Source organism: Camelina sativa, chromosome 20 (genome assembly GCF_000633955.1).
Source record: "Camelina sativa cultivar DH55 chromosome 20, Cs, whole genome shotgun sequence".
In the NCBI taxonomy this organism is placed as follows: Eukaryota; Viridiplantae; Streptophyta; class Magnoliopsida; order Brassicales; family Brassicaceae; genus Camelina; species Camelina sativa.
The window spans coordinates 927,636-952,132 of record NC_025704.1 but is presented as its reverse complement, the minus strand read 5'-3'; the positions used below and the strand labels follow the sequence as shown (position 1 = coordinate 952,132).

At 37.8% G+C, this 24,497-nt stretch overlaps 7 protein-coding genes and 2 pseudogenes across 7 annotated transcripts; 3 read left to right on the top strand and 6 right to left on the bottom strand.

Moving 5' to 3' along the window:
- On the top strand, nucleotides 1,638-4,272 carry LOC104768471 (protein IQ-DOMAIN 1-like). The gene is made up of 6 exons (XM_010492468.2): nucleotides 1,638-1,904; nucleotides 2,026-2,100; nucleotides 2,203-2,520; nucleotides 2,652-2,873; nucleotides 3,169-3,288; nucleotides 3,379-4,272. The coding sequence occupies exons 2-6, from the start codon at nucleotides 2,041-2,043 to the stop codon at nucleotides 4,036-4,038; spliced, it is 1,380 nt and encodes a 459-aa protein (XP_010490770.1). The 5' UTR covers nucleotides 1,638-1,904; nucleotides 2,026-2,040; the 3' UTR covers nucleotides 4,039-4,272.
- On the top strand, nucleotides 4,642-6,061 carry LOC104768469 (mitochondrial import inner membrane translocase subunit TIM14-3). The gene is made up of 3 exons (XM_010492466.2): nucleotides 4,642-4,830; nucleotides 5,238-5,416; nucleotides 5,749-6,061. The coding sequence occupies exons 1-3, from the start codon at nucleotides 4,828-4,830 to the stop codon at nucleotides 5,903-5,905; spliced, it is 339 nt and encodes a 112-aa protein (XP_010490768.1). The 5' UTR covers nucleotides 4,642-4,827; the 3' UTR covers nucleotides 5,906-6,061.
- On the bottom strand, nucleotides 6,202-7,469 carry LOC104768470 (F-box/kelch-repeat protein At5g03020-like). The gene has a single exon (XM_010492467.2). The coding sequence runs from the start codon at nucleotides 7,434-7,436 to the stop codon at nucleotides 6,321-6,323; it is 1,116 nt and encodes a 371-aa protein (XP_010490769.1). The 5' UTR covers nucleotides 7,437-7,469; the 3' UTR covers nucleotides 6,202-6,320.
- LOC104772103 (putative F-box/kelch-repeat protein At5g02980) lies at nucleotides 7,610-8,044 on the bottom strand. The gene has a single exon (XM_019241743.1). It carries the CDS (start codon nucleotides 8,042-8,044, stop codon nucleotides 7,610-7,612), a length of 435 nt encoding a protein of 144 aa, XP_019097288.1.
- Nucleotides 8,976-10,077, bottom strand: LOC109125210 (annotated as a pseudogene).
- Nucleotides 11,435-12,832, bottom strand: LOC104772102 (annotated as a pseudogene).
- Nucleotides 16,300-19,053, bottom strand: LOC104768467. The gene is made up of 7 exons (XM_010492465.2): nucleotides 18,877-19,053; nucleotides 18,253-18,693; nucleotides 17,826-18,017; nucleotides 17,497-17,736; nucleotides 17,202-17,419; nucleotides 16,857-17,111; nucleotides 16,300-16,742 (listed from the first exon to the last, which is right to left on the bottom strand). The coding sequence occupies exons 2-7, from the start codon at nucleotides 18,659-18,661 to the stop codon at nucleotides 16,509-16,511; spliced, it is 1,548 nt and encodes a 515-aa protein (XP_010490767.1). The 5' UTR covers nucleotides 18,662-18,693; nucleotides 18,877-19,053; the 3' UTR covers nucleotides 16,300-16,508.
- On the top strand, nucleotides 19,504-20,816 carry LOC104768465 (40S ribosomal protein S23-2). Its single transcript, XM_010492463.2, has 4 exons — nucleotides 19,504-19,612; nucleotides 20,042-20,197; nucleotides 20,293-20,419; nucleotides 20,510-20,816. The coding sequence occupies exons 1-4, from the start codon at nucleotides 19,608-19,610 to the stop codon at nucleotides 20,648-20,650; spliced, it is 429 nt and encodes a 142-aa protein (XP_010490765.1). The 5' UTR covers nucleotides 19,504-19,607; the 3' UTR covers nucleotides 20,651-20,816.
- Nucleotides 20,729-23,584, bottom strand: LOC104768466. The gene is made up of 2 exons (XM_010492464.2): nucleotides 23,373-23,584; nucleotides 20,729-23,254 (listed from the first exon to the last, which is right to left on the bottom strand). Exon 2 carries the CDS (start codon nucleotides 23,223-23,225, stop codon nucleotides 21,054-21,056), a length of 2,172 nt encoding a protein of 723 aa, XP_010490766.1. The 5' UTR covers nucleotides 23,226-23,254; nucleotides 23,373-23,584; the 3' UTR covers nucleotides 20,729-21,053.

Here is a 24,497-nt window from a genome sequence, read left to right as displayed (position 1 = left end):
TTATTTTGTTTCATTCGTAATGTTTGAATTATACTATTAGGTGGAATGTCCATATCCCAATTTAACAACCAACTTCGGAGATACCTATTATTAAAATTATTATAAATTATCAGAAGCATATCCTTATATATACAGCAGACTATGATATGTTTTTTGCTGACAATAAATCATATGATTAGTTAAAATTATCAAATTCCAACGGCTAGTTCTCACATTATTTATATACATATGAAAATAGCTCTTAAGGGTTTTTTATTAAGTTATTAACGAAGCATAGAAGACGCCACATGGAGTGATAGGATCATAGGACATACATTTAAATTTTTTTTTTTTTAATAACAAAAGTTTATAAGACTGGTACACAAGCTGGCCACCGATAAGGAACCTTTGGGATTTATCTCCAAAAAAAGTCAATGATTTAGGTAGATATAATACTTAATCCACTGGACCAAAATTAACTAATTAATTATTATTATTTTAATCATCTAATTAGTTCATTGTATGTCAACAGTCTTTTTGCCATTTAATAAAAAGTTTACCTAAAATCATGGTAATACGACAATTGAGAAAATTACAGCATATAGTTAACTATACGGTGTTTTATGAAACGAGTTTTCACTTCACCCATTATATATTGTTTGTTTGTTTGTGAATTCTTATATATTTGAAGTTAAGATATTATGAGTCGAATAATATGTTTGCTCATCAATTGGAGATTACTTACTATAGTGTGGTTGGATCTGAGCATACAATATGATATTGGTGTGCAATAATCAACAAGTTGTGATGATTTATCAAATCCAGAAAGTATTAAGTATCGTATATGGTGGCTTGTTAGAGCATATTTAAAATGATAAAAGGCTGTAACACTGATGGACATATATATTTGTTCACATGTTTTGTCGGTTGTAGAAATGTAAGCGTGTATTAAAAACACACATACTTTATACGGATTATTAAGCAGATGAATTTTATTGGATAATTGATATCTGTCGACAAAAAATACGATCTTTAATTCGATTAATTAAAAAGATATTTACAGAGTGTAGTAGTATTACGTTTTTACCCCACAAAACGACGAAGAGAAGCCCATATCGAAAAAGAAAAGACGAATAAAAACTTTTTATTTCAACAATTTTTTATTCTTATTATATATATTAGGTGAAAAGAAAAGGACTTGTCTTACCGGATAAAGTTAAAAAAATTAATTTTGAAATTTTGATATGGTCACTGTTACAGATCCCATAACTAGTTCATTAATTATATAGCAGTTTCAGGAAAAGGTAAAGATCCAAATAGTTTTTTCTATTTACACGTTATTGATACTTTAAGAAAATTCCATACATCCCATTAAAAAAAACACCAATATACCATGTCAATTATTTTTTGTTATCCACTAATATATCATTTAGGATAAAAATTTACAAAATATTGTTTATGGAAACTTAGGAAACAAAACTCATCATTACCTTTTTTCTATAAGCTAATTGATTAGTTTATAGGAAAAAAGGTAAAAGAATTGAGTAAAACGGAGACGAAGATAGTAAATTTTAAAAAGAAAAAGAAGAGTAGGGTGGGGCCCATAAAAGCGGCCCAATTAGTGGCTTCACGCACAAACACACACAGCTTTGAATCCATCTATCTGTCTTCTCTCTCTCTCTTCTTCATTCGCAATTATGATAATGTTGTGAAAGAAGAAGAAGAAGAGACGAACATATCTTCACACCTCAGCAAAGATCCAAAAAAAACTCTCTCCCATCGATTCTCTCATTTTAGCCCTTTTCGTCTTCTCCGATACGAAGAAATCAAGTTGAGCTTTTGCTTTGACTCCTCCCTCTCTCAGGTTTTATCTCTTCAAAGGCTTTTGAGCTCCCAGATCTGGTGTCACTGTCTTCTTCTCACAGGTACGTTTCCTGATTCGAGATCGTTTAAGTGAGTTCAATTGATTAATTCAGCTCCTATATATCGAGATCTATTCGTTATCAAGATCAGTAGATTCAACTTTGTTTTTTTGCTCCTGTGAAGGGATTACAACAAGAGATGGGGAAAAAAGCTAAATGGTTTTCAAGTGTTAAAAAAGCTTTCAGCCCAGATTCAAAGGTTTCAACTTTATATATATATGTTGATGTTGTTTCTTATGTTTATACTGTATTATTACTTTATTAGTAACATCTTTGATGTTTGGTGTTATGTTTATTTCAGAAGTCGAAACAAAAATTGGCTGAGGGACAAAATGGTGTGATCTCTAATCCTTCTGAGGTGAATAATGTCAGACAATCTTCTCCTCCTCCTCCTCCTCCACGTGAGGTGAGAGTAGCTGAAGTGATTGAAGAACGTAACAGGGATCTTTCCCCTCCTTCGACAACAGATGCTGTCAATGCTACAGCCACTGATATCCCTGTAGCTCCGTCTTCTTCTGCTCCTGAAGTCGTTCGTCGTGTTAAACCTACTCGATTTGCCGGAAAGTCTAACGAAGAAGCCGCTGCTATCTTGATTCAGACTATCTTTAGAGGCTATTTGGTATGTAATAGTAATCCCCACTCTTTGAATTGGCTTTGATATGATGTTTGTACAAGACTCTTGATTATGTTCAAAGAAAGCTGCTTTTGTTGAGTAGAAACTTATCTTGTGTAATACATTTGAAATATCAGGCAAGAAGAGCACTGCGGGCGATGAGGGGGTTGGTCAGGCTTAAGTTGTTGATGGAAGGTTCTGTTGTTAAACGGCAAGCTGCAAATACTCTAAAATGTATGCAGACTCTTTCTCGTGTACAGTCACAGATTCGAGCTAGAAGAATCAGGATGTCTGAAGAGAATCAAGCTCGCCAGAAACAACTCCTTCAGAAGCATGCCAAAGAGTTAGCTGGCTTGAAGGTCTGTTTCTCACATTCATCTGATTTTGTTTTCTTTCTTTTACTCAAAAAGTTTCTAACTTTGTTCAATTGGTTTCTTTTACCTAGCAGTTGGTTGGTATATAGTTTTGTAGGATGGTTTCCGAGTACTAGTTTACTAATTCAGTTTCCTGAGCATTATTATTCATTATATCAAAACTGATGCGTACTTACACTATTAATCAGTTATGTCTTCGTTTCTACCTGAAACTATGAATTTTTGGTTTGATTTGCTTATTGCTAAGAGTGTCTCTCTGTCTTACTGTCGCTGCTCTCAGAACGGGGATAACTGGAATGATAGCATTCAATCAAAGGAAAAAGTTGAAGCAAATTTGCTAAGCAAGTACGAGGCAACAATGAGAAGAGAAAGGGCATTGGCTTATGCATACTCTCATCAGGTATTACGAACCCCTGTCGAATGATACATCGATGTTGAATCTGTGGTTCATTTGAATGTTGTAATGATTATATATGTTTCATGTTTGCAGCAAAACTGGAAGAACAACTCTAAATCTGGAAACCCGATGTTCATGGATCCAAGCAACCCGACATGGGGTTGGAGCTGGTTAGAGAGATGGATGGCTGGTCGTCCACTAGAGAGTTCCGAGAAAGAACAAAACAGCAACAACGAGAATGCCGCCGCCTCGGTCAAGGGCTCTATTAACCGCAACGATGCTTCAAAATCTTTTGCCCGCAATGGCTCAACTCAACCAAACACACCATCATCCGCAAGAGGGACACCAAGAAACAAAAACGGTTTCTTCTCTCCTCCAACTCCCTCGAGGCTAAACCAATCATCGAGAAAATCCAACAACGACGACGACGCCAAAAGCACAATCTCGGTCCTGTCTGAGAGGAACCGCAGACACAGCATAGCTGGTTCATCAGTTAGAGACGACGAAAGCCTTGCTGGCTCACCGGCTCTCCCAAGCTACATGGTTCCAACAAAATCAGCTAGAGCCAGGCTCAAGCCGCAAAGCCCATCAGGTGGTACCACACAGGAAAACGAAGGGTTCACAGACAAGGGATCAGCTAAGAAACGGCTCTCGTATCCAGCTTCACCTGCATTGCCTAAACCACGGAGATTCTCAGCTCCGCCCAAGGTGGAGAGTGGCGGTGTTGCGGTGACCAACGGAGGAGGCAGCTGAGGTATTTTTATATTTGGGTTTGATCTTTTAAATATATTTATTATTTTCCCACTTAAAAGGATGCGTCCGAGATTGTTGTAAGAGTTATGTGTTCCCTTCATTTGGTCGTCATTCATTTGTGCAGTTGTAACTTGTAAGCGTCGTCAGTCATTTATTTTTTGCTACAATAAATTTTATTATTCGACGATAATGTTTTTTTACCTTTTAAATTTGTGTTCTCTACTTCTTTAAATATATTATTGGACAAATCCGAGATATGTATTAATTGGAATTTGACGTTGTAATTTATATATCTAAACCTTTTGTATCAGTTCTTTCAATAGCTTTTATAACTTGAAAATTGTAGTCGTAAACATCATTCAGAATATATTAGGCGAGAAATCAATCAAACATTCATTGAAGAATATTATTGAACTTAGGAAGAAACGAAACAAAACCGTCATACTCCGGACGATATAGAGAGTTTTGACCTTTTATTACAAGAATGTCAAGAATGACCGGACCGGCATTGACTCACATAACCGACCATTTTGTTGAACCGACATTATTATTTTTTATAAAGGAAATATAGTACTTATCAAACCGACCTCTTGCCCACGCAAAAAAACCAGAAGAAAACAAATCAAATTAAAACACCGCAGCATAGATTTTTTTATTTTTTTCTCTCCCTCGAAGAACCCTAAACCCATTCCCCAATTCGATCGAGAGACTCGAAAAAACTTTTATTGGGATTTATTAATCCGATTGTATTTTCTCCGGGCTAATACTTCGCTTGAATCAACGTGAATTATGGTGAGTTTTTGTTTTTTTCTTCTTTTTTTTTTTGGTCTGTTCTTGTTTCCGTTTAAGCTGGATTAATGTATTTCTCTCCTTGAACAATTAGAGGAGTATCGTGAAATTTTTAGTCACTAATTTTCGTTTGTTAATCGAATTAAAAAAATTTAAAATTTACAGCTAAGACGATGTTTACAACACCTAAGAATCTCAAATTTAGATAGGTTTGATGATGGTTTTAGTCAGGATCCGTTTGTTGTCTTAGTGTTCTGTTTCGGTCACAACAAAAATTGGATACAGAGATGATCTTATCAGTGTGGTTCTGTGATATCAATTGAGAGTGTTTCTTATCTTTGATTTTCGGAAGCTAAAGTGTGTTCCTTTTTTTTTTTGTTGTATCTGACCTTTTTGTTTTGGCTACACAGGCTACGCCAATGATCGCAGGTGCCGCTGTAGCTGCAGCTGCATATGCTGGTAGATATGGTATATTGGCTTGGCAAGCTTTCAAAGCTAGGCCACGTGTGCCTAGAATGCGCAGGTTTTATGAAGGTGGTTTCCAAAGTGCTATGACACGCCGAGAAGCTGCTCTCATTCTTGGAGTTAGGTTCGTCCCTTTCTTGAACCTGCTTCATCTTTTTTGTTTTTGTTACTCAAATTGAACTGGTCCTGAGACTGAGGCTGATTCCCTTCAGAACCTTGGTGGTTGTAGTTAATAGATCCAACATATGCAGTGCCCATCAGATGTTTTTTGTTGGGTTTGAAAATCTGTTTGTAGTGTTGTTCTGCAAGTTATTAGGGGTCAATTTAACACCGCTCAGATCAAAGCAAACTCCCTCCATAGTTTATGTTTTTGAATCTTATTTTGCACTGTTGGTCGTTTAGGAGTTTTAAATGAAAATTGACTGAGTTTTGTGTGGTGGTGTGTTTATATAACAGGGAAAGTGTTGTGGCAGAGAAGGTAAAGGAAGCTCATCGGAGAGTAATGGTTGCAAACCACCCGGACGCTGGAGGCAGTCACTATCTTGCTTCTAAGATTAATGAAGCCAAAGAGATGATGCTTGGGAAATCCAAGAACACTGGTTCTGCCTTTTGATTGTCATATGTGTTTGATACGAACCTAACAAAAGTATGTATTATTTCCATTGGTTTTGTTATGAATGGTGCTATGATTTATTCTTGTTGTTACTGATGTATATCATTCTTGAATGATTCCAAACAAACACCAAACTCTTAAGGAGCTTTTAACACATCCATTTAGAGCATACAAATCCATGTGTGACTGTATCAGACTGCAACAAGAAAGTAGAACGAAAATTACATCCATTGATTCGATTTCCTCTAAAGCTCTGCTACATCCCGTCTTTCAAACCGAACAAAATCTGCATTTTACGACCAGGTGCGATAACATTGAAACACAAAATGTAAAGCAATCCAAGTCCCTTAGCCTCTCTTCAGACCACAGTCCACATTGTCTTTCCCATGGAGAAACAAATTAAAAATGCCATCGATCAATAAGTCACAACAGCAGAGTTTAAAAAGAAATTGGAAGTAGGGTCAAATCCACCAACAGTGAACACTTCTTTGGACCATTGAACGAATCCCCAAAGCTCATTCAAACCACGTCTCTCAAACAAAATCTCCGCACACGAGATATTCGTTTCACATTCCTCACTCGAATCCTCCTCCGCCTCCAACTCCAAAAACTCTGTCACCGACTTCCACCAAACTGTGACTCGTCCTCCTCCTCCTGCTCCTCCTCCGGCTCCTCCTCCTCCGCGGGATACCGCCACCGCAACAAAATGATGAGAGGAGAGTTCTTCAATCCCATTAACCTCAACACTAACAAAACCTTGCTTTGGTTCACGCCACAATAGATTCCCATCAGAAACAGAGATTAGGTAAAACACACTCTCAATCTCAAGTAAGCAAACATTGGGCTTCAAGTTAAACTTCAAACCATTCAATCCATAAACCTTTCCCTCAATAAACATAAACATATTCTTCCGAATAGCGAAATCTAATGGTTTAGGGGACTCCCAAGTATTCGTCTTTGGATCATAAACCTCCTCACACTCCTTGAACCTGCAGCCACCCATCACGTGGATCTTACCGTTATCTTCATTCACATCCGCGGCTGCAGCAGCTCGAGGTAAGTGCATGTTGCGGATTCTACGCCATTGATGAGATCGACAATCGAAAACGAACACTCTTCTGCTTCTCTTTCCATTGACGAAGCCTCCGATTACGTAAATCTCCGAACCGGTTGAGACAACGGTCGGGGATTGAGGGTACCGTTGTTGCTGAGGATACGAAGGGATTGGTTTCAATCTCTGTTTGGGAATCGGAGAAACTGTGAACCAGCAGAGATTAGGGTTGTTGTTTAGCTTTAGGCAGACGCAGAGGTGGTTCTCGGGGTTTCCGATGAAGGATCGTGTGGCTTCGAGGTCAGGGGAAGCGAGGAGAGATCTGAAACCTTTGGAGACGAGAGATAGAGTTGGATAATGGAATCTTGAGATACGAGCTAAACAATTGAGAGCGACGTCGTCCGGTAAAGATGAAAACGACGTCGGAGAATGATTACCATCTCTTCCGTCATCGGATCGGAGTCGGAGGAGTCTTCTCATTCTCGGAGGCTTTGATTTTTTAATTTAGAGTCCTTTGATTTAAGGGTATATTACTATGGATGTCAAAAACATTATAAATTTATTTTTACTATCATAATCAAAATATATTTAAAAAAACACCCACTAGTTCTAAAACAGTCTCAAAAATCCAAAAGTAAATAAAATCTGAATGATCAAAGTGTGACAATAGCAGAATGCAAGAACAAATGCAAAGGAGAGTCACATCCGTTGAAGGTAAACACAGTTTTAGACCATTCAACAAATGCCCAAAGCTCTCCAAACTCTCGTCTCTCAAACGAAACTTGAGTGCACAAAATCCTGGTTTTAAATTCATTAGTCCGCCGACGTCTGCGACCTTTACGGCAAGCCACAACCGACTTGAAAAAAACTTGCAGTCTTCCTCCGCCAGTGTTTGCCACACGATAAGGTTGATTAACGACCACTTGGTTTAGCTTAAGTCCCTTAACTCTTATCCAGCGAGAAACATCAGAATTTTTTGGATCACGCCACAATAGAGGCCCAACATCGGCAAGCAGTATTGGACACAAGGCCTTGTCTATCTCTACCAAGGCAATACGCTGCAAGTGAAGCTGAAACAATTCATCCATGCCATAAACCTCTTTACCAATTACCAAGCTACCTGGAACTAAATGATTCTTTTGAACGATGAGATCATCAAGTGCTGTGGGAAGTATCGGCTCCCACGTTTGGGTCTTTGGATCATAAACTTCTCCCCAGTTGTCAATACTCTTGACAACTTTAGACACATTCTTAGTCCATACAACAATTTCGATTATGAGGCTACTTTGATTTCGATTATGAGGCTACTCTATACTCTAAATTATATAGAGTAGCAACAATTTAATGGTAAACAAACACATTCTTAGTCCATACAACAAATTCCAAAAAGTTGTTGCATTATGCATACACATTATCAAACGAAACCTCTACTCTATTTTACATTCCTTAGTGCAATGGTTATGGTGACCTTGAGGGGGGAACACCATCAATCATCACACTCCCCCTCCTCTTCATCTGCAGGAGTTTACCACCTGATTAAGATATATGATTAGGAAAATATGAATAACGAGCAAGAGAGTTTCTTCAAGTCATTGAACTATCATCTATCATCCACCCAGTCTATATCCTCCTGGAGCTTTAAAATATTCACAAACAAGAACCCAACAAATATCTTTGAAAATTCTGAAGACCCTTTTAATTTGGAGGAATTCAAAGAGATTGGGAATATAGACAAAAAAAAAAAGAAAAAAAAAAAAAGACTGGGAATATGTTTTTTACAAACTCATGTCGTCGTGTGGCATATGAAATATATGAAACGCTATACTAAGTAGCCTCATAATATCATGGAAGCTGCTCTCATTCTAAGATCACGTGTTGTTAGCAATTGATTGACATCACTCGAAAACTCATTAATCACCAATATAATTTAGTTTATATAATAATCTCTTAAAATCATAAATATAAAAAATTCCCACATGTATTCTCTCAAAAGTCAAAAACTAAACAAAGTCTCAATGATCAAAGTGTGACAATAGCAGAATGCAATAAGAAATAGTCAGGAGAGTCACATCCGTCAAAGGTAAACACATTTTTAGACCATTCAACGATTGCCCAAAGCTCATCTGATGAACCTCGTCTCATCTCAAACGAAACTTCTGCGCACCAAATATTGGTTTTTAAGTCCATATTAGTCCACCGACCTCTGCGATCTTGACGGCAAGCCGTAACTGACTTCGACCAAACATGCAGTCTTCTTCCTCCGCCGGTGTTTGCCACACGATAAGTGTGACTATCGAACAATTCGTCAAGCTTAACTCCCTTAACCGTTATCCAGCTGCCAGAATCAGCATCGTTTGGATCACGCCAAAATAGATACCCAAAACTGGAAACCAGTATTTGACACAAGGCCTTGTCTATCTCTACCAAGCAAATATGGTTCAAGTGAAGCTGAAACAAATCATCCATGTTATAAACCTTTCCACCGATTACCAAGCTACCCGGACCTAAATGCTTCTTTTGAACGACGAGATCATCAAGTGCGCTGTGGGAAGTATAGGCTCCCAAGTTTGGCTCTTTGGATCATAAACTTCTCCCCAGTCGTCGATACTCTTGAACCTGGAGCCACCAATCACGTAGATCTTACCGTCGACGGCTACATGAGCGGCTGAAAGATCTCGACCTCGATGCATGTCGGGAAGTTTACGCCATTGGTGAGATCGACAATCGAGAACCAACACTCTCTTGCTTCTCTTTCCCTCGAGGAAGCCTCCGATCACGTAAATCTCTGAACCTTTTGCAACAACGGTTGAGTGTTGGGAAAGTTGATACGGAAACGAAGGGATGGGTACTAGTTTCTGCTGTGTTGGAATTGGGTAGAGTGTGAACCATCTAGGGTTAGGGTTCTTATTATCGAGGTCTAAGCAGACATAGATACAATCCTCTGTTTTTCCTATGGAGGATCGTGTGGCGTCCAGCTCAGGGGAAGCTATGAGAGATCGGAAATCCTTGGAGACCTCGACACACGAGCCAAACAATTCAGTGCTACGTCGTACGGTAACGATGAAAACGACGTCGGAGGAGGAGGAGACGACTCTGATGATTCCCGATGAAAAAGGCCCATTATGTTCTGTTTGTGTTTCGATTCTCTTTTTTCAATCATGTGTTTTTATTGTTATATATATATATATATATATATATATTCAAGGCATAATGGGCCTTTGTATAGATGGGCCTTTATAGATTTGATTTATAGATAAAACCAATTTTTAATATTCAATAATAATGGGCCTCGATTGATTTGATTTAGTTGCTTTGCTTTTGCTAACTATTTTGACCGATGGAAGCAAAATAAAATAGTATACTAGAAAATGATAACATAACTGAAAGCAAAAAAACTGAGAAAAAAGATATTCATATATGTGAAAGAGTTCAAGAAGTGAAAGCAATCAGATCATCAACTCTAGACATGCAATAAAAAAAACATCGGGATGACGGGATATATGTATGTATTATCATCATAAAGAAGCTTTTCAAGAACTTCGAAGTTCTACACCCATAGTAATTACCAAGTACGTAAGCCATCGAGAACCTCTAAAAAAAATTGTGTTTGGATGATCACAATGTAAACAGTATATTTTATACCTTTCAAACAATATAAACGAAGAAAACCTAGAATTAATAGAGTTGTTTTATTGGAATATATCCCCTAGTAATAAATCACATTGATCAATATGTCACAATGGCAGAATCCAGAACAAACTTCTTAGGAGAGTCGCATCCATCAATTTGTAAACACATTTTTTGACCATTCAACGGATCCCCAAAGTTCTTCTAAACCACGTCTTTCAAACGAAACCTCTGCACACCAAATCTCTGTTTTATATTCCTTACACCAATAGCCATGATCTTGACGGTGAAAACACCACCACCGACCTCCACCAAACTGTCACTCTTCTTCCTCTGTCGGATTTTTCCACATTAGTAAATTATTCAGAGGAGAGTTGTTCAAGTCCCTTAATTATAGTCCAGCCAAAATCATCTGATCTCATTGGATCATGATGAAGCCACTTTAGCTTCCCTTTGGATACCGACGTTTGGCACATGAAGTTGTCTATCTCTACAAAGCAAATATTCATCTTAACGCCATGCATGTCATATGTGCTTTGGTAAAATAAGCTAATTGAGCCTATATGTGCTTTGTAAACTAAGCTAATTGAGCCTAAATATTCGGGAAGTTTTGATATAATAAATAAAATTTAGGATAATCTCTGATATATATTTATTTTTTTTGTCAATAGGAATTTATATATCATAAATTGGTTAAATTGTAGCCAAGATGCATACACAATCATCTATATAACGCTTAACGAAGCAGAACAGAGTTCCCCTGTTTTTTTTGTTTCTTCCTCTGTTCCACATGCATTTGATGCTTGTGTTATACGCTTTGCATTAATTTTTCCCAGAAAAAGACGTTAATAGGCTCTAGATTTTAAAATTATCTCAAAACTAAAATAACATCATGCATATTGATCAATAAGTCACAATAGTAGAATGCAAAAAGAAATCAGAGGGAGAATCACATCCCTCGAAAGTAAACACAGCCTTAGACCACTCGACAAATCCCCAAAGCTCTGATCCTAAACCGCGCCTCTCGAACGATATCTCTGCGCACCAAATCTCGGTTTTACATTCCTTGGTCCAACCTAGACCTAGACGGCCAAACACCACCGACCGCCACCAAACAGTCACTCTTCTTCCTCCGTTACAATTTGCCACCGAAACAAGGTAACAAGGAAAATATGAAGTACGCGTCAGTACTCCTACAAGTCCTTCAACCCTCCTCCACCCCAAATCTTCCTCTGGATCAAACCACATTAGTTTCCCTTCGGAAACCGATATTAGACACAAAACTTTCTCTACCTCTACTAAGCAAACATCCATGGTATAAGACAAATCATCCATGGTATAAACCTTTCCCCCCATTACTAACCTACCTGGAACCACACTTTTTTGGATGGTGAGATCTTGCGTTGTGGGCAATATTGGCTTGGCTCCCAAGTTTGGGTCTTTGGATCATAAACTTCTCCCCATTTGTCGATATCGTTATACCTGCAGCCACCAATCACGTACATCTTACCGTCGATTACTTCAGCGGCTGCAGAAACTCGAGGCTGACGCATGTTTGGGAGTCTACGCCTTTGATGAGATCGACAGTCGGGAACCAACACTCTCCTGCTTCTCCTTCCCTTAACGAAGCCTCCGATTATGTAAGTCTCTGAACCAATGGAGAGAACAGTCGATGATTTGGGATGTTGATAAGGAAACAAAGGGATAGGCTTCAGTTTCTGTTGTTTGGGAAGTGGTGAAAGTGTGAACCAGCGAGTATCCGCGTTGTTCTTATTCAACTCTAAGCAGACACAGAGGTATGTCTCTGTTACCCCGATGCAGGATCGTGTGGCTTCAAGCTCAGGCGAAGCGATGAGTGATTTGAAATCCCTGGAGACCAAAGATAGAGTTGGACCATAGAATCTTGGAACACGAGCCAAACAGTTGAGAATGATGTCGGCCGGTAACGATAAAAACACTGCCGGAGGAGAGTCTGATGATTCCGTTATCTCCTTTTCGTCCGGTTGAGAATGTTGTCGTCCGGTAAGGAATAAAATAATCTCGAGACATGAGCAAAACATTGTGTTCTGTTTCTGCCTTTTTGCAAGGGTTTTAGCTTTTTAGGGTTTATGTGCTTTGATTTTTATATAGGAACCTTTTTTATACAATTTTTTTATTTAACACTTATTCTATTTAATTTACTCCGTAAAATCAACGCTTGTTTAGCTAAACCAGTGTTCAAGAAAGCGGTCTAGGCGGCCGCCTAGCGCCTAGACGGCACCTAGGCGCTCAGTAGACGCCTAGATGACCGTCTAAACCGATTAAAATTATATTAATTTAATTTTAATATTTATTTTGATTTTTAACTATATAGATATAAATTATTAAGTTTTATATTTGTATACGTAATTATAAATGTTTATATGTTGTTAATATAACTTAAATAAATGTATTTTTGTTAATTTTGTTTATAATTTATAATTTTTTTTTTATTTTTCTAACATATATTTGTACATAATTTTATATATATATAATGTTTTATGTTGTAAACGCCTAAACCGCCTAAAAACCGTTTAGGCCCCGATTAGACGTTCTAGGCGCTAGGCGCTGGGTCACCGCCCAGATACCGCCTAGCGCTTTCTTGAACACTGAGCTAAACCCTCTTTGTTAAAAATCCATTTTAAAACAAAACCTTAAGAGGGAGGTATTAAACTTGACATTCTAAAAGATTTTAAAGTATTCCTAAAATCACTTGTTATTCAATTGATGATTTTTAAAAGTCTTTCAAAATCCAATGTTATTCAACTTGACATTCATATAAAATCATTTAAAATAATACACAATCTCTTGTTATTCAATCAATAGTTTATAAAACTTACTTGAAATCTACTGTTATTCAAAACATCACAACTTTTTTTAAAAATGTTATTTTGAAAGATTTTAAGAGACTTTATGTTGTTTTTTAGTTGTAAACTATGAATGATAAAATCATACCCTTTCAGCTGGAATTTTGATGGATTTCAAAAAAAAAAAACTATCGATACCTGCAACTTACCTCAATCAAATATTTTCCTGTGAAATCAAAATTGAGAGAGAAGGATGACTGCAGAGAGACTGGGATATCGGAGGCTGTCTCGGCGCCAGCAGGAAGGCCATCAACATGAGGAATAGTAAGAGGGTGAAAGACGATGCTGTCTGGGAACAGATTTTGATGTTCCAACTGTTTCTGAGCTTTCTTCGGCAGCAAGAAAGTAACCCTATGACCATTCTCAACTAACTTGTTGGCTAGATGCAAGTACGGAGTCATATGACCAAAAGCGAACCATGGAAACATAAGAACGTGAAACTTTTTGCCCATTTTTCTTCCCTAAATTATCGAAACAAGCAGAAGACAAAAAGAAATAAAGATTTCAAAGAGAGCCAAAAGAAGACTTTTTTTGTAGCGTTTCAGATGATGATTAAGCAACTTTGCTTTTAATAATCATTCTGGTTGTTATTTGAGCTTGAGTTTGGTGGTGTCATATGAGATTTGGCTGTTTTTAATCTTGATGGAATTCTGGAGCAGACTTGATCTTGTTGGTGTGATTCACACAGACAACTATGATTAAACCCTTTTTGCTGTTAATTAGAAGGTTTGGAGGCTCAGTTTTCTTTTTATATAGGAACTCTTGGAGTTGTGTTGATGTATGTTTCTGTCTTGGCTTGGATACTTTTGTTTTGAGAGTTGAGACACACAATCAACAAGGGGGAAAAGACTGTTGAAACAAAAAGCAAAGAGCATCAAAGACGGAGCCCATAGCATATAGTTCTTAAAGATGTTGCTGGTACTTGCAGAGAGAAAGCAAAGAATGGTGAGAAAAAGATGTTTAAAAGATAATTATCTGTTTTAGAGTTGATTCTTTCTTCTCCGTTTTATTTGGCTACAGATCTCGGAATTGAGCTCTGAAAGATGTTCTAGAAACGTGAGAACAATATCTTTCCAATGATATAAATATCGTCTACTGTTTCCTTGTGGTTTGATGGGAAATTGGTCTCAAAGTTAGCTACTCGCAGGTTCTATCATTCCGTATCTGTTCAGGAAAAGTGGCTGTAATTTTCAATCTGTAAACCCAAATTGTGATCTGTTTTTTTCTTTGTCTTCCTATGGCTGTTGTTGATATTTTCACCAAATTTCATAATTTTCTGGGTTGGTTTGCTACTACATTTGTGCTATGCATCAAAATTGATGAAAAAAGCAGAATTTTAGTTGGACGTGGTTGAAGAGATTGGAGTCAAATTCTTCTTTTTTGTGTTGTGAAATATTCTAAAATCATCCAAAGTTTATAATAGAATTTCACAGAATCACATTTCATTTACTTCTATTTTTAATATAAAAACTTTAAAAGATAATCAATTCTTCTAAAAACTCTTCAAATCTTGCAAAATTCCAAAATATTAAAATCCTACAAAATCCTTAAAATGTTAAATTCAATACCCCCTCTAAGTGATTTTTAAAACAAAACCTTAAATGAATTTTTTTAAGTGAAAAAGAAAACAAAACAAATTAAAAAAATCTTTCAAAAACAAATAATTAGAAATTGGTATTATAAATCTAGGCAACAATGCAAAAACAAGTTAGATTTATGGAATCTCTAACGATCAATAGATTAATCTAATGACTGCAGATTAATCAAAATATAGGATGTTTTAACTAAAGCATGTAGATTAAGAAGTCTATACTTTTAACAAGTTCAACCAATCAGAAACAATACTGCATAATATAAAATACTAAACTAATCTAAAAGTTGAATAAAAACTTGAAAATATCCTATATTGTGAAACAAAAAACTTATTTAAAACATCTTATAATTTGAAACGGAGAGAGTATTAGTTATGTAAATAAAACAAAAAGGGCCAGAAAATTACCTAGTCACGTTTGATGGGCTGGAATTGTTTTTGTTGGGCTTTTGTAGACCTAAAGCACACACGATCAACAACGAATGTGTTTACACCGGGAAAACGAATCCCCCAATCTCCGATGATCCCTCAATCTATCGCTATCATCTCCGTCACCGGAGAGTTTTTTTCTCCAACATCGTGACTTCCAAAGCCTTGGATTCCGGCGACCTCTAACTCGTACGAATCGTCTCTCTCTCTCTTTCTACGGTGAGATTTGGTGATGCCCACAAGTGACAGAGATTGATATTGTCATCGATCGCATGCAAACGAAACTAAGAATGGTCTCTGTCGTCGTTTATATGAGACGTGATGCGTGTGATCTCTCTCGTCTTCTTCGTAGCTTTAACAACGATTCAGTCTTTGACTTCTGGAATGATTTAAAGAAAGGGAGAAGAAGAATCAAAGTCAAATCAAAGCGAGAGAGCCAAAGATTAGAGAGGCAAAAGAAGCAGACAGAAATCGAAGAAGAGAATAGGGAAAGAAAAAAAAATCAGAGAAACTGCGTCTTTAACTCTTGGAGATAGGAGATGCGAGACCAGGTCTTTTATAAACAAAATATGTGTGGCCCACACAGTGTGGGACTCAAGTTTCCTTTTTTTTCTTCTTCTGACTAACCACCTAATTTAGGAAACCCTTAAGCCTAATGAGATATTTTTTCCTTTTTGTTTTTCTTTAATTTACACTTAGGGTTTGTTAAAGGGCTCGACTTTAGGTGATAAATAATCAAGCCGTTATAGACGGTTCGGGTAATTTATTTAATTAATTATTTCCATTAGTGAGCCGGCTGGTACAGTTATAGTAATAATCAGAACAAGATTAGAAACCCATTGATAAGTCAATCTTGTAACTACACCTTTGGAAATCTAAAATATAATTCTACTTGGTGTAAGTTTGTAACCTATTAACTCTAAAACACAAAAAAAAAACAAAATGTAGTTTTTGATTTTCTATAGCTAATTTCCACCTTTTTTTTTTTTACTTCTTTACTCTTGGGTGGTTGTAGTAGTACTAAGTGTTCTTATGTGCCTCTGTTTCGACTAGAGTGTCCTTTGTTTCTTTCACTCTTTCAAGCTGGCCTTTGGGTTCTCCGAATAATGCATAGAAAATTTGTCGATGGCACTCATCGCAGAAATAGAAGTATGAGAAGTGACCTTCGTTTGGAATCTTATGTACAGTTGCTTCAGGAATCATTCTGCTGATGTAGTCACTCATTGATGGTGGAGCCACTCGATCATCCATTCCCTTTTAAAGAAACAAAAATCAAACTATGTTTAACCATACACAAGACACAAGACGGTTTGATTAACATGAACTTTTTTACTAAATATACTATGCTTTGTATGGTGCAGAACTCACCTGCCATATGTGAATGGGTTTTCGAAATCCAATTAGTTCACATTCAGCTTCACTGTACATTGACATGAGCCAAGAAAGGACACCGTTGGTTGTACATTTCTTCTGTGTTCGGAACTCGGAAAGACTAAAACCCCAGTTCGATACTTGAAGCACGGATTCTTCTACAAATGGTTTTGTGATTCCTTGACGGACGCATTCCTCCACGTTCCTTTGGTAAAAGTCTTGGAAAGTAGGGTCTTTAATCAGATGATTATCCTGAAACAAGAACAGAGTTAGCAAAATGCAACTCTCTTTTCTCTTAGACAACCTCTCGCTTAGTGATCTTACAGTGGAAAGGATTCATACCTTTTCTCCTAACGATAATGACATCCACTGATCAAGCTGATCGAGTTTACCAGAGAGAAAAGATCTACGGTAGAAGAAAGGAAGAAGAATAGGAAACCGCCGTGCTAAAAAGTACATGAATTTCCTCTTTGTTAGCCATTGCTCCCATGTTTTTACCATCTCTTCCTTAACCATGCTTGGCTCATATGGATTGATCACTGGAGCCACCATTGCAGCTCCTGTATTTTCAAAAACCCAAACCCATTGAGCAACAGGCTTGCATATTTGAAAAGCAGTATAGGAACAATGTTAATACCTGCAATTTTGTCAGGGAAGTATTTCATTGCAGCCCATGTATGCATACTACCAGTAGAGTAGCCAAGTAACCAGAATTTATCATCAATTCCAGTAGCAGCTGCAAAGTTTATCATATCTGAGGCTGATGAGCTAAGGTTTCGCCCTCGATGAGGGTCACTCTCTCCAAACCCTGGAAGATCATATGACACTAAACGGACACCATACTCCACCAGCAATGAGTTCTTCACTCCAGGTATGCCTTGATTTAAGCAAATTCCAAACATAATTAGAGGCAAACAAAACGTAAAGATAAGTAACTAAAACTGTTGGAAAAACTAATTAAAATACCTGCAAGTCGAGAGGAAAGAAAAGAATGAGGCATAACTAAAGAGTATCTTGCTCTTTCTGCTGAAACACCAAGCTCTTGGTAAGCTATATATCTACCATCTGGAAGCTGTACACGGGTGGCACCAGTAGGATGTATACGCAGTTTCTTTATCACTGGCATTTGTCTATCATGCTCTGGACTAAAACTCAATGCTGCACTTACAAAAGTTAAATATGTCAATGTAAAGACTCAAACCTTCGCACTAATAAAGAGTCTATAACAATTCAAGCTACATGTAAAACAGAACTGAGTTAACTAAACACGACCAAACCAAGACACTCTCAAAGATCCATCAACAATTACTGATGAAACTGCATGCAGAGAACTAATTATGATCCTAATGTTACAGCGCTAATTTACAGAAACTGTGTTAATTGATTAGATTACCTGCGAGTGCTAAGAGGAAGACGAAGAAAATCACAGGCCAAACGTGAACCGGATCACGATCCTCAGGCAAGAACTCGTTTAGAAAGCTTAGCTTCTTGGAAACTTTAGCCGCCGGTTTCTTAAGCTTCCGTACTACGAACGAGTCATCAGTGACAACCGTCTGCACCACAATGTCCTTGCAACCTTTGGTGAGGTCAAGAAGCATCTCTCCCCAAGATTTCATGAACCCCGTCACTTGATCTTTCAATGTCTCCCTAGGCTCGGATCCGGATCCATCTACCGACACAAAACCCGATCTCTTCGAACCGATTTCCGTTAAATCGACCGGTGCTCTGTCGTATCGTAACCCGGCGTCGACGAGACTCGCCAGCTCTTCTTGCCACGTAGGCACTCCTCTTATCTCATCCATCTACACGAACCTAAACCAGAACCAACTCTTCCCTGTATTATATAACAAACACCAGAGAGAGAGAGAGAGAGAGAGAGAAATTGGTGAGGCAAGTGACACTTTTACAAAGCGTGAAACTCAAGCTCACCCTTTAAAAAACACAAAAATTGGAATAACGAATCACATCTCTCTTTTTTTTACTAAAGAAAGCGAAAGGAGACAAAAGTTTATCTTACCAAATGATGTAGATGGTTGTCGATTCGAATCTTCAATTTATTCTTCAACTAAACTTTTTTTCTTTTCTCTTTTCAATATTCTCCATCGCCTCCTCCGCCTCCTTGATTTGACTGGCTAAGGTGAAAAATCCCAGTCCGCCATTGACGAGATTTCTCGAGCTTCTTCTCTTTTGACTCTGTCTCTCTCTTCCTAATTTTACTTTTTAGCTGGCAGCATTAATAAACCTGGATCACTGGATCAAAATCGCCTTTTTGAAATAAACGGTTTTGATTTGTCCACGTCGGTCTATCGTGGTATTGACGGTTAAGTGGTGGGGACCTGCTGAGCCAGTGAGTGTCGTGCGGGCAGTTCACTCTTTCTTTGTTTTCTTTTGCCTGGTATAGCCGGTTTCGTAAGGATTAAGGGTTTTGCTGACGTGGCGGAAGGTGTGAGATTGGTAGGGTAAGCTGTACGTCATCTGAACCGTCCGTTAGATCCAACGGTTTGGTGGGCATCTAGTATAAAGAAAGAAAATGATGAAAATTGAAGGAAATCATAAAAGCCCATTATTTAGTGGGCCTATTAACTAATGGGCTAAAAAATATCATAAACAGCTCCAGCATCGCATATATTAAGGAGTCACAGCCTTCACTAGGTTTAGGGTTTTCTCAGCCGCTTCAAAGCTATCATCTGCTTGTGCTTCCTCCTGCAAACTGCTCTTTGCTTTTGATCTTCTCCTCCATCAACAAACATGGGGTATGGTTCTCCTCTCTTAGATCCTTCGTGTTTCTGTGTCATTCTTCTCTTTAGTGTTTTATTGATCTCATTTGCTTGTTGTTTCGGTGAATTAAGAGTGATTTATTCGAACGAAATGCTTGTTCATTTCTGGATATGTACGCTACTTGTTTTTTCTTTTCTTCTGTCTGGAACCACAATAGATGTATACTTAATTGAGCTAATCTGGAACATTAGAGTGTTATAGAACTCATATGGTGTATCATTGATATTGTGTGTTTCGTTGTGCTGTAGCTATGAAATCTGGAAGTTTCTTCTTTGCAATTCTAATCTGTAATGCGAATTGATTTTGTGTCTATGAAACCGTTTACCATCTAACCAGACCTTGTATACTAAGGTTCTGTGTCGTAGTGAATACTGAACTGAACTTTTTGTGATTGTGTATTGCAGAAAAACACGTGGAATGGGAGCTGGACGCAAGCTGAAGAGACTCCGTATCAACCAGAGGTGGGCTGACAAACAGTACAAGAAGTCTCACCAGGGTAACGAATGGAAGAAGCCATTTGCTGGATCTTCTCACGCTAAGGGAATCGTTCTTGAGAAAATGTAAGTCTGCAAGGACATTGATGTTTACCTTTTTTTTTTTTGTTGAGATTGTTTAAGTGCTGATGTTGATGAGGCCCTTGTGTTTGATTATGCAGCGGTATTGAAGCTAAGCAGCCTAACTCTGCTATCCGTAAGTGTGCTAGAGTTCAGCTCATCAAGAATGGAAAGAAGATTGCTGCCTTTGTCCCCAATGATGGTTGTTTGAACTACATTGAGGAAAACGTAAGTTACATGAGATGCCTTTGTATTCATTCATCACACTGTTGCTTTCGTATGTTAATCATTTCCTTGTTGATGTTTTGTTGCATGCAGGATGAGGTCTTGATTGCTGGATTTGGTCGTAAGGGTCATGCTGTGGGAGATATTCCCGGAGTTAGGTTCAAGGTCGTGAAGGTTTCTGGTGTTTCACTCTTGGCCCTCTTCAAGGAAAAGAAGGAGAAGCCAAGGTCTTAAACAACTCAAATGAAGCTTCAAGCTTTCGAAATTGGTTTTGATAGTTTCAGTTAAAAATGTCTTTGTTCTGTTCTACTCTAAGATTCAAGAACTTATGTCTTACATTTTGAGTTTATTTGGAGTTTAGACATCGTTTTATGTTATGGTTTTCAATCAATTTGCTCTTTTAAGCCTCATTGTCTGTTTTGTTACCAATTTTATTTTTATCGTAACCAACTAGAAACCCGGTTTTGTTGGACTGAGTAAAGAATAAATTATGCAATACCAAACTTTTAATCCTATTCTCATTCTCATAACAATATTGTTCCTGACTCATTCGAAATCTACTCTCAACTTAAAACCTAACTGATATAATCTGATCGAACCCTGACCTCACAAAGTTAAGAGATGCCGACGATGTGTATCAAACAGTCACGTTGTTGCTCTTTTTCGCTGTGGGGCAAACATACTCGAGTTTGTAACTTAGAAGAGAAGGTCCAAAGATGCTGTATTTCCCGGTGCTGCTGAAGGCAGTCTTTGCGTCTTCGCTTCTTTTGAACAGTACTTTGGCTCTCTTGCCCTTCTTCGTGACCTTAGTCTTCGACTCATGGAGAGGTCCGTAACGGTTAAATATCTCGTTCAGCTTTGCTTCTGACGGAACCGAACCTGAATCTGCAAATTTGAGGATTAATGCATAGCGTGCTGATGAATCTGCAGAACAGTCCTTGAGACCAATATGCTCTTTTGAGCCTGAGGCAGTGATTTCTTTAGTTGCAGGTAAGATCTGCACTTCTTCAGAGTCTTTCTTATCAGAAGGTTTCTCAGCAATACTTCCCTTTAAGTGTAGCATTTCTTCAGGTGGAACTGAACCTGAATCCTCAATGTTGAGGATTAATGCATTGGGTGCTGATGAATCCGCAGAACAGTCCTTGACACCAGTTTGCTCTTTCAAGCCTGAGCCAGTGATTTCTTTATTTGCAGGTAAGATCTGATCTGCTGCAGAGTCTTTCTTATCACAAGGTTCTGTCTCAGTGATACCATTATTGAGATTACTGCAAGATAGTTCATTAATGAACATTTCAAAATCTTCATAATTCAAGGGATCAGTGCTGATTGATTCGGATATCCCCGTTGGAGTTTTGGCAGTGTGAAGGCCAGGAGAAGAAATCTTTCTTTCGGCAAGCTCTTCGTGTGTTGGCTTCTTCGTCTTCTCGTTCTCAACTTCTAATTTTGTGGTAGAATTAGAATCATCGCAAGGTCTAAGTGCAGGAGTTAAAGAATTTATCTCGCTTCCCCCTTTATTAGCATCACCCACTGCAAAGTCATTTTCCTCATCAGAGATGTTAGACACTGAATCCTCTTTTAGTCGGTTGTTCTTGATCCTTTTCTCAGACTTACCAGATTCCAAAGACGCAGCCTTACGTTTCTTCTCAGAATGCGACTTACCATCCAATATCTCAGTTGATTTGCTCCCACAGCGTTTCTTTACAATCAAATCTGACAAAGTCTTCTCCTTTGTCTCTTCATCAGTCCTATCCTCAGAATCAAACCTTTCCTTGTGTTCAGCATTATCTTTGTAATCTGTCTTTCTCTTTCTGGAAGATATCCCTTCTACTGTATTTGCTTTTGGGAGAGAAGCTGTGGATTCTATCGACTTTATAAATCTTTCATAGTCAAGGGAGTGAGAATGGTCTTTCCATTGTCGAAAAGCCAAAACCTGAGCTCGGTTTATAACAAATTTCAGCTCCTCAGTCGCATCATAGTCAGGAAAGCAAGCTAAACGCCTGACATATTCCACGAGTTTCACAGGTTCAAAGGAGTCTGCATTCGATAACTTGTCTCCACCATATCTCACCCTTGACTCCTCACGAATTCCAGCACTGACTATGTTCTGAGTCTTGAGTTTGATATAGGCTTCCTCTGAGATACAAGAGCAAGACAAACCAAACTCTACTCTCCTAGAAACCTCTTCCAAAGCACAATCAATAGCATCACGAAACTGATCAGAGTTGCTCTGCTCCTGCATTAGAGAGTAATGCTGATGAAAAGGCTTGATCCGAGATGCATTAATCCAAGCGAAAGTACAATCCCCAAAATACGCAACCAAGACAGTTCCTTTCTTGAAATGCTTCTTAGCAATTTTAGATGTATCAGATGCATCAAACACTTGTCCAGGCCACCATGGATAGCTTCTTACTTTAGCCCAAACCAAATCAGAGTCAGACAGCTTCAGATTCTCGTTAACAAATCCATTCTTATCCTTGCTTCCCTTAAGCAGATCTGAACCAGATGAAACCACACCAAACTTTGATTCTTTCTCACCTGAGCTATCTAGGTTTCTACTCTCACAAAAATCCACAGAGTATGCACCAGAATCAACCACATTACAGAGATTATCACCATGAGAATCCACATCCTTACCATCAAGAGCAGAGCCCGAACCTTTTCCCTCGACTACCAGATCCTGCTGAGCTTGAAAGCTCGTAGCATCAGTTAGGGTGTCAGATGAGTGAGCTACTCCGTAGTCAAACCTCGACGACTTCGCTGCAAAATCAGCATTGGAGTCCGATTCGACTCCTTCTGGTTCCGTAGACATGACGACAAGCACCAACAAAAAAAAAATCCCTAGAGAACGAAGATAGAATCAGGAGAAATCGAGTTCCGTTTAAAGCAAAGACAGTACTAATCATACAAGAGACGAAAGATAATAAATCGGAGAAACAAATAAAAGCGAAAAACAGACCTCAGGTGGTGGCCGTGACGGTTTGATCTCCGGCGAAGAGAGCTTGATGTTGTTGGGTGATGAAGAAATGATGATGACCTGTGAGTGAGAGCTAAGTTTCTCTTCTGATTTGCTGAGAGGATATGTACTACGTGTACGTCAAGCAACACGCCACGTGTCAGTACTTATTTTTGTCGCGACTCGTCACAGCCACACTCTCTATTGAGGTTCAAAATATTCAAACCTTTTCTTTTCCCTCTTTATTTCAACTTTGACTTTTTTACTTTCTCGTTTTTTTTTTTTTTTTTTTAGGATTGAAGATTCTCTAAATTAGTGCTAATTAATCAATGATTTTTATCAGCAGAAAATCTACAAACTAAAGAATATCACATTTATTTCTGAAAAGAATACCCGATTTTTTTAAGGAAAAAAAATTTATTTAGGTACCTTTATAAATGTCTTCTAAAAATTAGTTGCACTTTAATGATGGGGTCTTCGATCGTCACTTTTGTTGTTATGAAGAGGATATTTTAGGAGCCAATTCCGTTCGAAGTTCATATTGTAGATGAAATTTTACGATAGAAACAAAAGGGATACTAGAAATATTCGTTTATTTATTAGTAACGATATACGTTATATATATACACTGTACACATCATGTATACAAAAACGTGAATAGTGTGAGTGGGGAATAAGAGAAAGTAGTTAAAAATACAAGTAAGCGATAAGGTGGTTACCATTTTGTTTTTTTCTGTTCTATTCTAGCTGGTTCATTGGATGACATTCTTTTGCGTTTGTTTTTACTCTTAGAAGAAATAAAGAAAAGAAAAAAAACATTTATATATTTTCTAGACGCAATGCTGATTTAACGATATAGGTTGGTGTGATTCGGATTTGGGCATGTTGTTAGTATGAATTTGTTGTTGTGTGGTGTTGTCTAACTTAATGAGATTCTATAGTGATGATCGAGAACATGTCAATGTGATGGTTTATATTAGTTTGGTTGTCATACTCATATTCAAATCCGGTGTTGCCAATTTTTTTTTTTTTGTTTTGTTATTAATGAGACTATGAGTGTATGGTCCCAAAACAATTAAAAAGAAGAAAACGTGATGATGAGAATTAAAAAAAAAAAAAAAAAAAAAA

Coding starts and splice junctions, on each gene's coding strand:
- LOC104768467 (XM_010492465.2), bottom strand. CDS start 18,661: ATGGATGAGATAAGAGGAGTGCCTACGTGGCAAGAAGAGCTGGCGAGT. Junction 17,420..17,496: donor CTTCCCTGACAAAATTGCAG/GTATTAACATTG, acceptor TTGAAAATACAG/GAGCTGCAATGGTGGCTCCA. Junction 16,743..16,856: donor AACCCATTCACATATGGCAG/GTGAGTTCTGCA, acceptor TTTCTTTAAAAG/GGAATGGATGATCGAGTGGC.
- LOC104768471 (XM_010492468.2), top strand. CDS start 2,041: ATGGGGAAAAAAGCTAAATGGTTTTCAAGTGTTAAAAAAGCTTTCAGC. Junction 2,521..2,651: donor CTATCTTTAGAGGCTATTTG/GTATGTAATAGT, acceptor TTGAAATATCAG/GCAAGAAGAGCACTGCGGGC. Junction 3,289..3,378: donor CTTATGCATACTCTCATCAG/GTATTACGAACC, acceptor TCATGTTTGCAG/CAAAACTGGAAGAACAACTC.
- LOC104768469 (XM_010492466.2), top strand. Junction 5,417..5,748: donor GCTCTCATTCTTGGAGTTAG/GTTCGTCCCTTT, acceptor TTTATATAACAG/GGAAAGTGTTGTGGCAGAGA.
- LOC104768466 (XM_010492464.2), bottom strand. CDS start 23,225: ATGTCTACGGAACCAGAAGGAGTCGAATCGGACTCCAATGCTGATTTT.
- LOC104768465 (XM_010492463.2), top strand. Junction 20,198..20,292: donor GGAATCGTTCTTGAGAAAAT/GTAAGTCTGCAA, acceptor TTGATTATGCAG/CGGTATTGAAGCTAAGCAGC. Junction 20,420..20,509: donor TGAACTACATTGAGGAAAAC/GTAAGTTACATG, acceptor TGTTGCATGCAG/GATGAGGTCTTGATTGCTGG.
- LOC104768470 (XM_010492467.2), bottom strand. CDS start 7,436: ATGAGAAGACTCCTCCGACTCCGATCCGATGACGGAAGAGATGGTAAT.
- LOC104772103 (XM_019241743.1), bottom strand. CDS start 8,044: ATGGATGAATTGTTTCAGCTTCACTTGCAGCGTATTGCCTTGGTAGAG.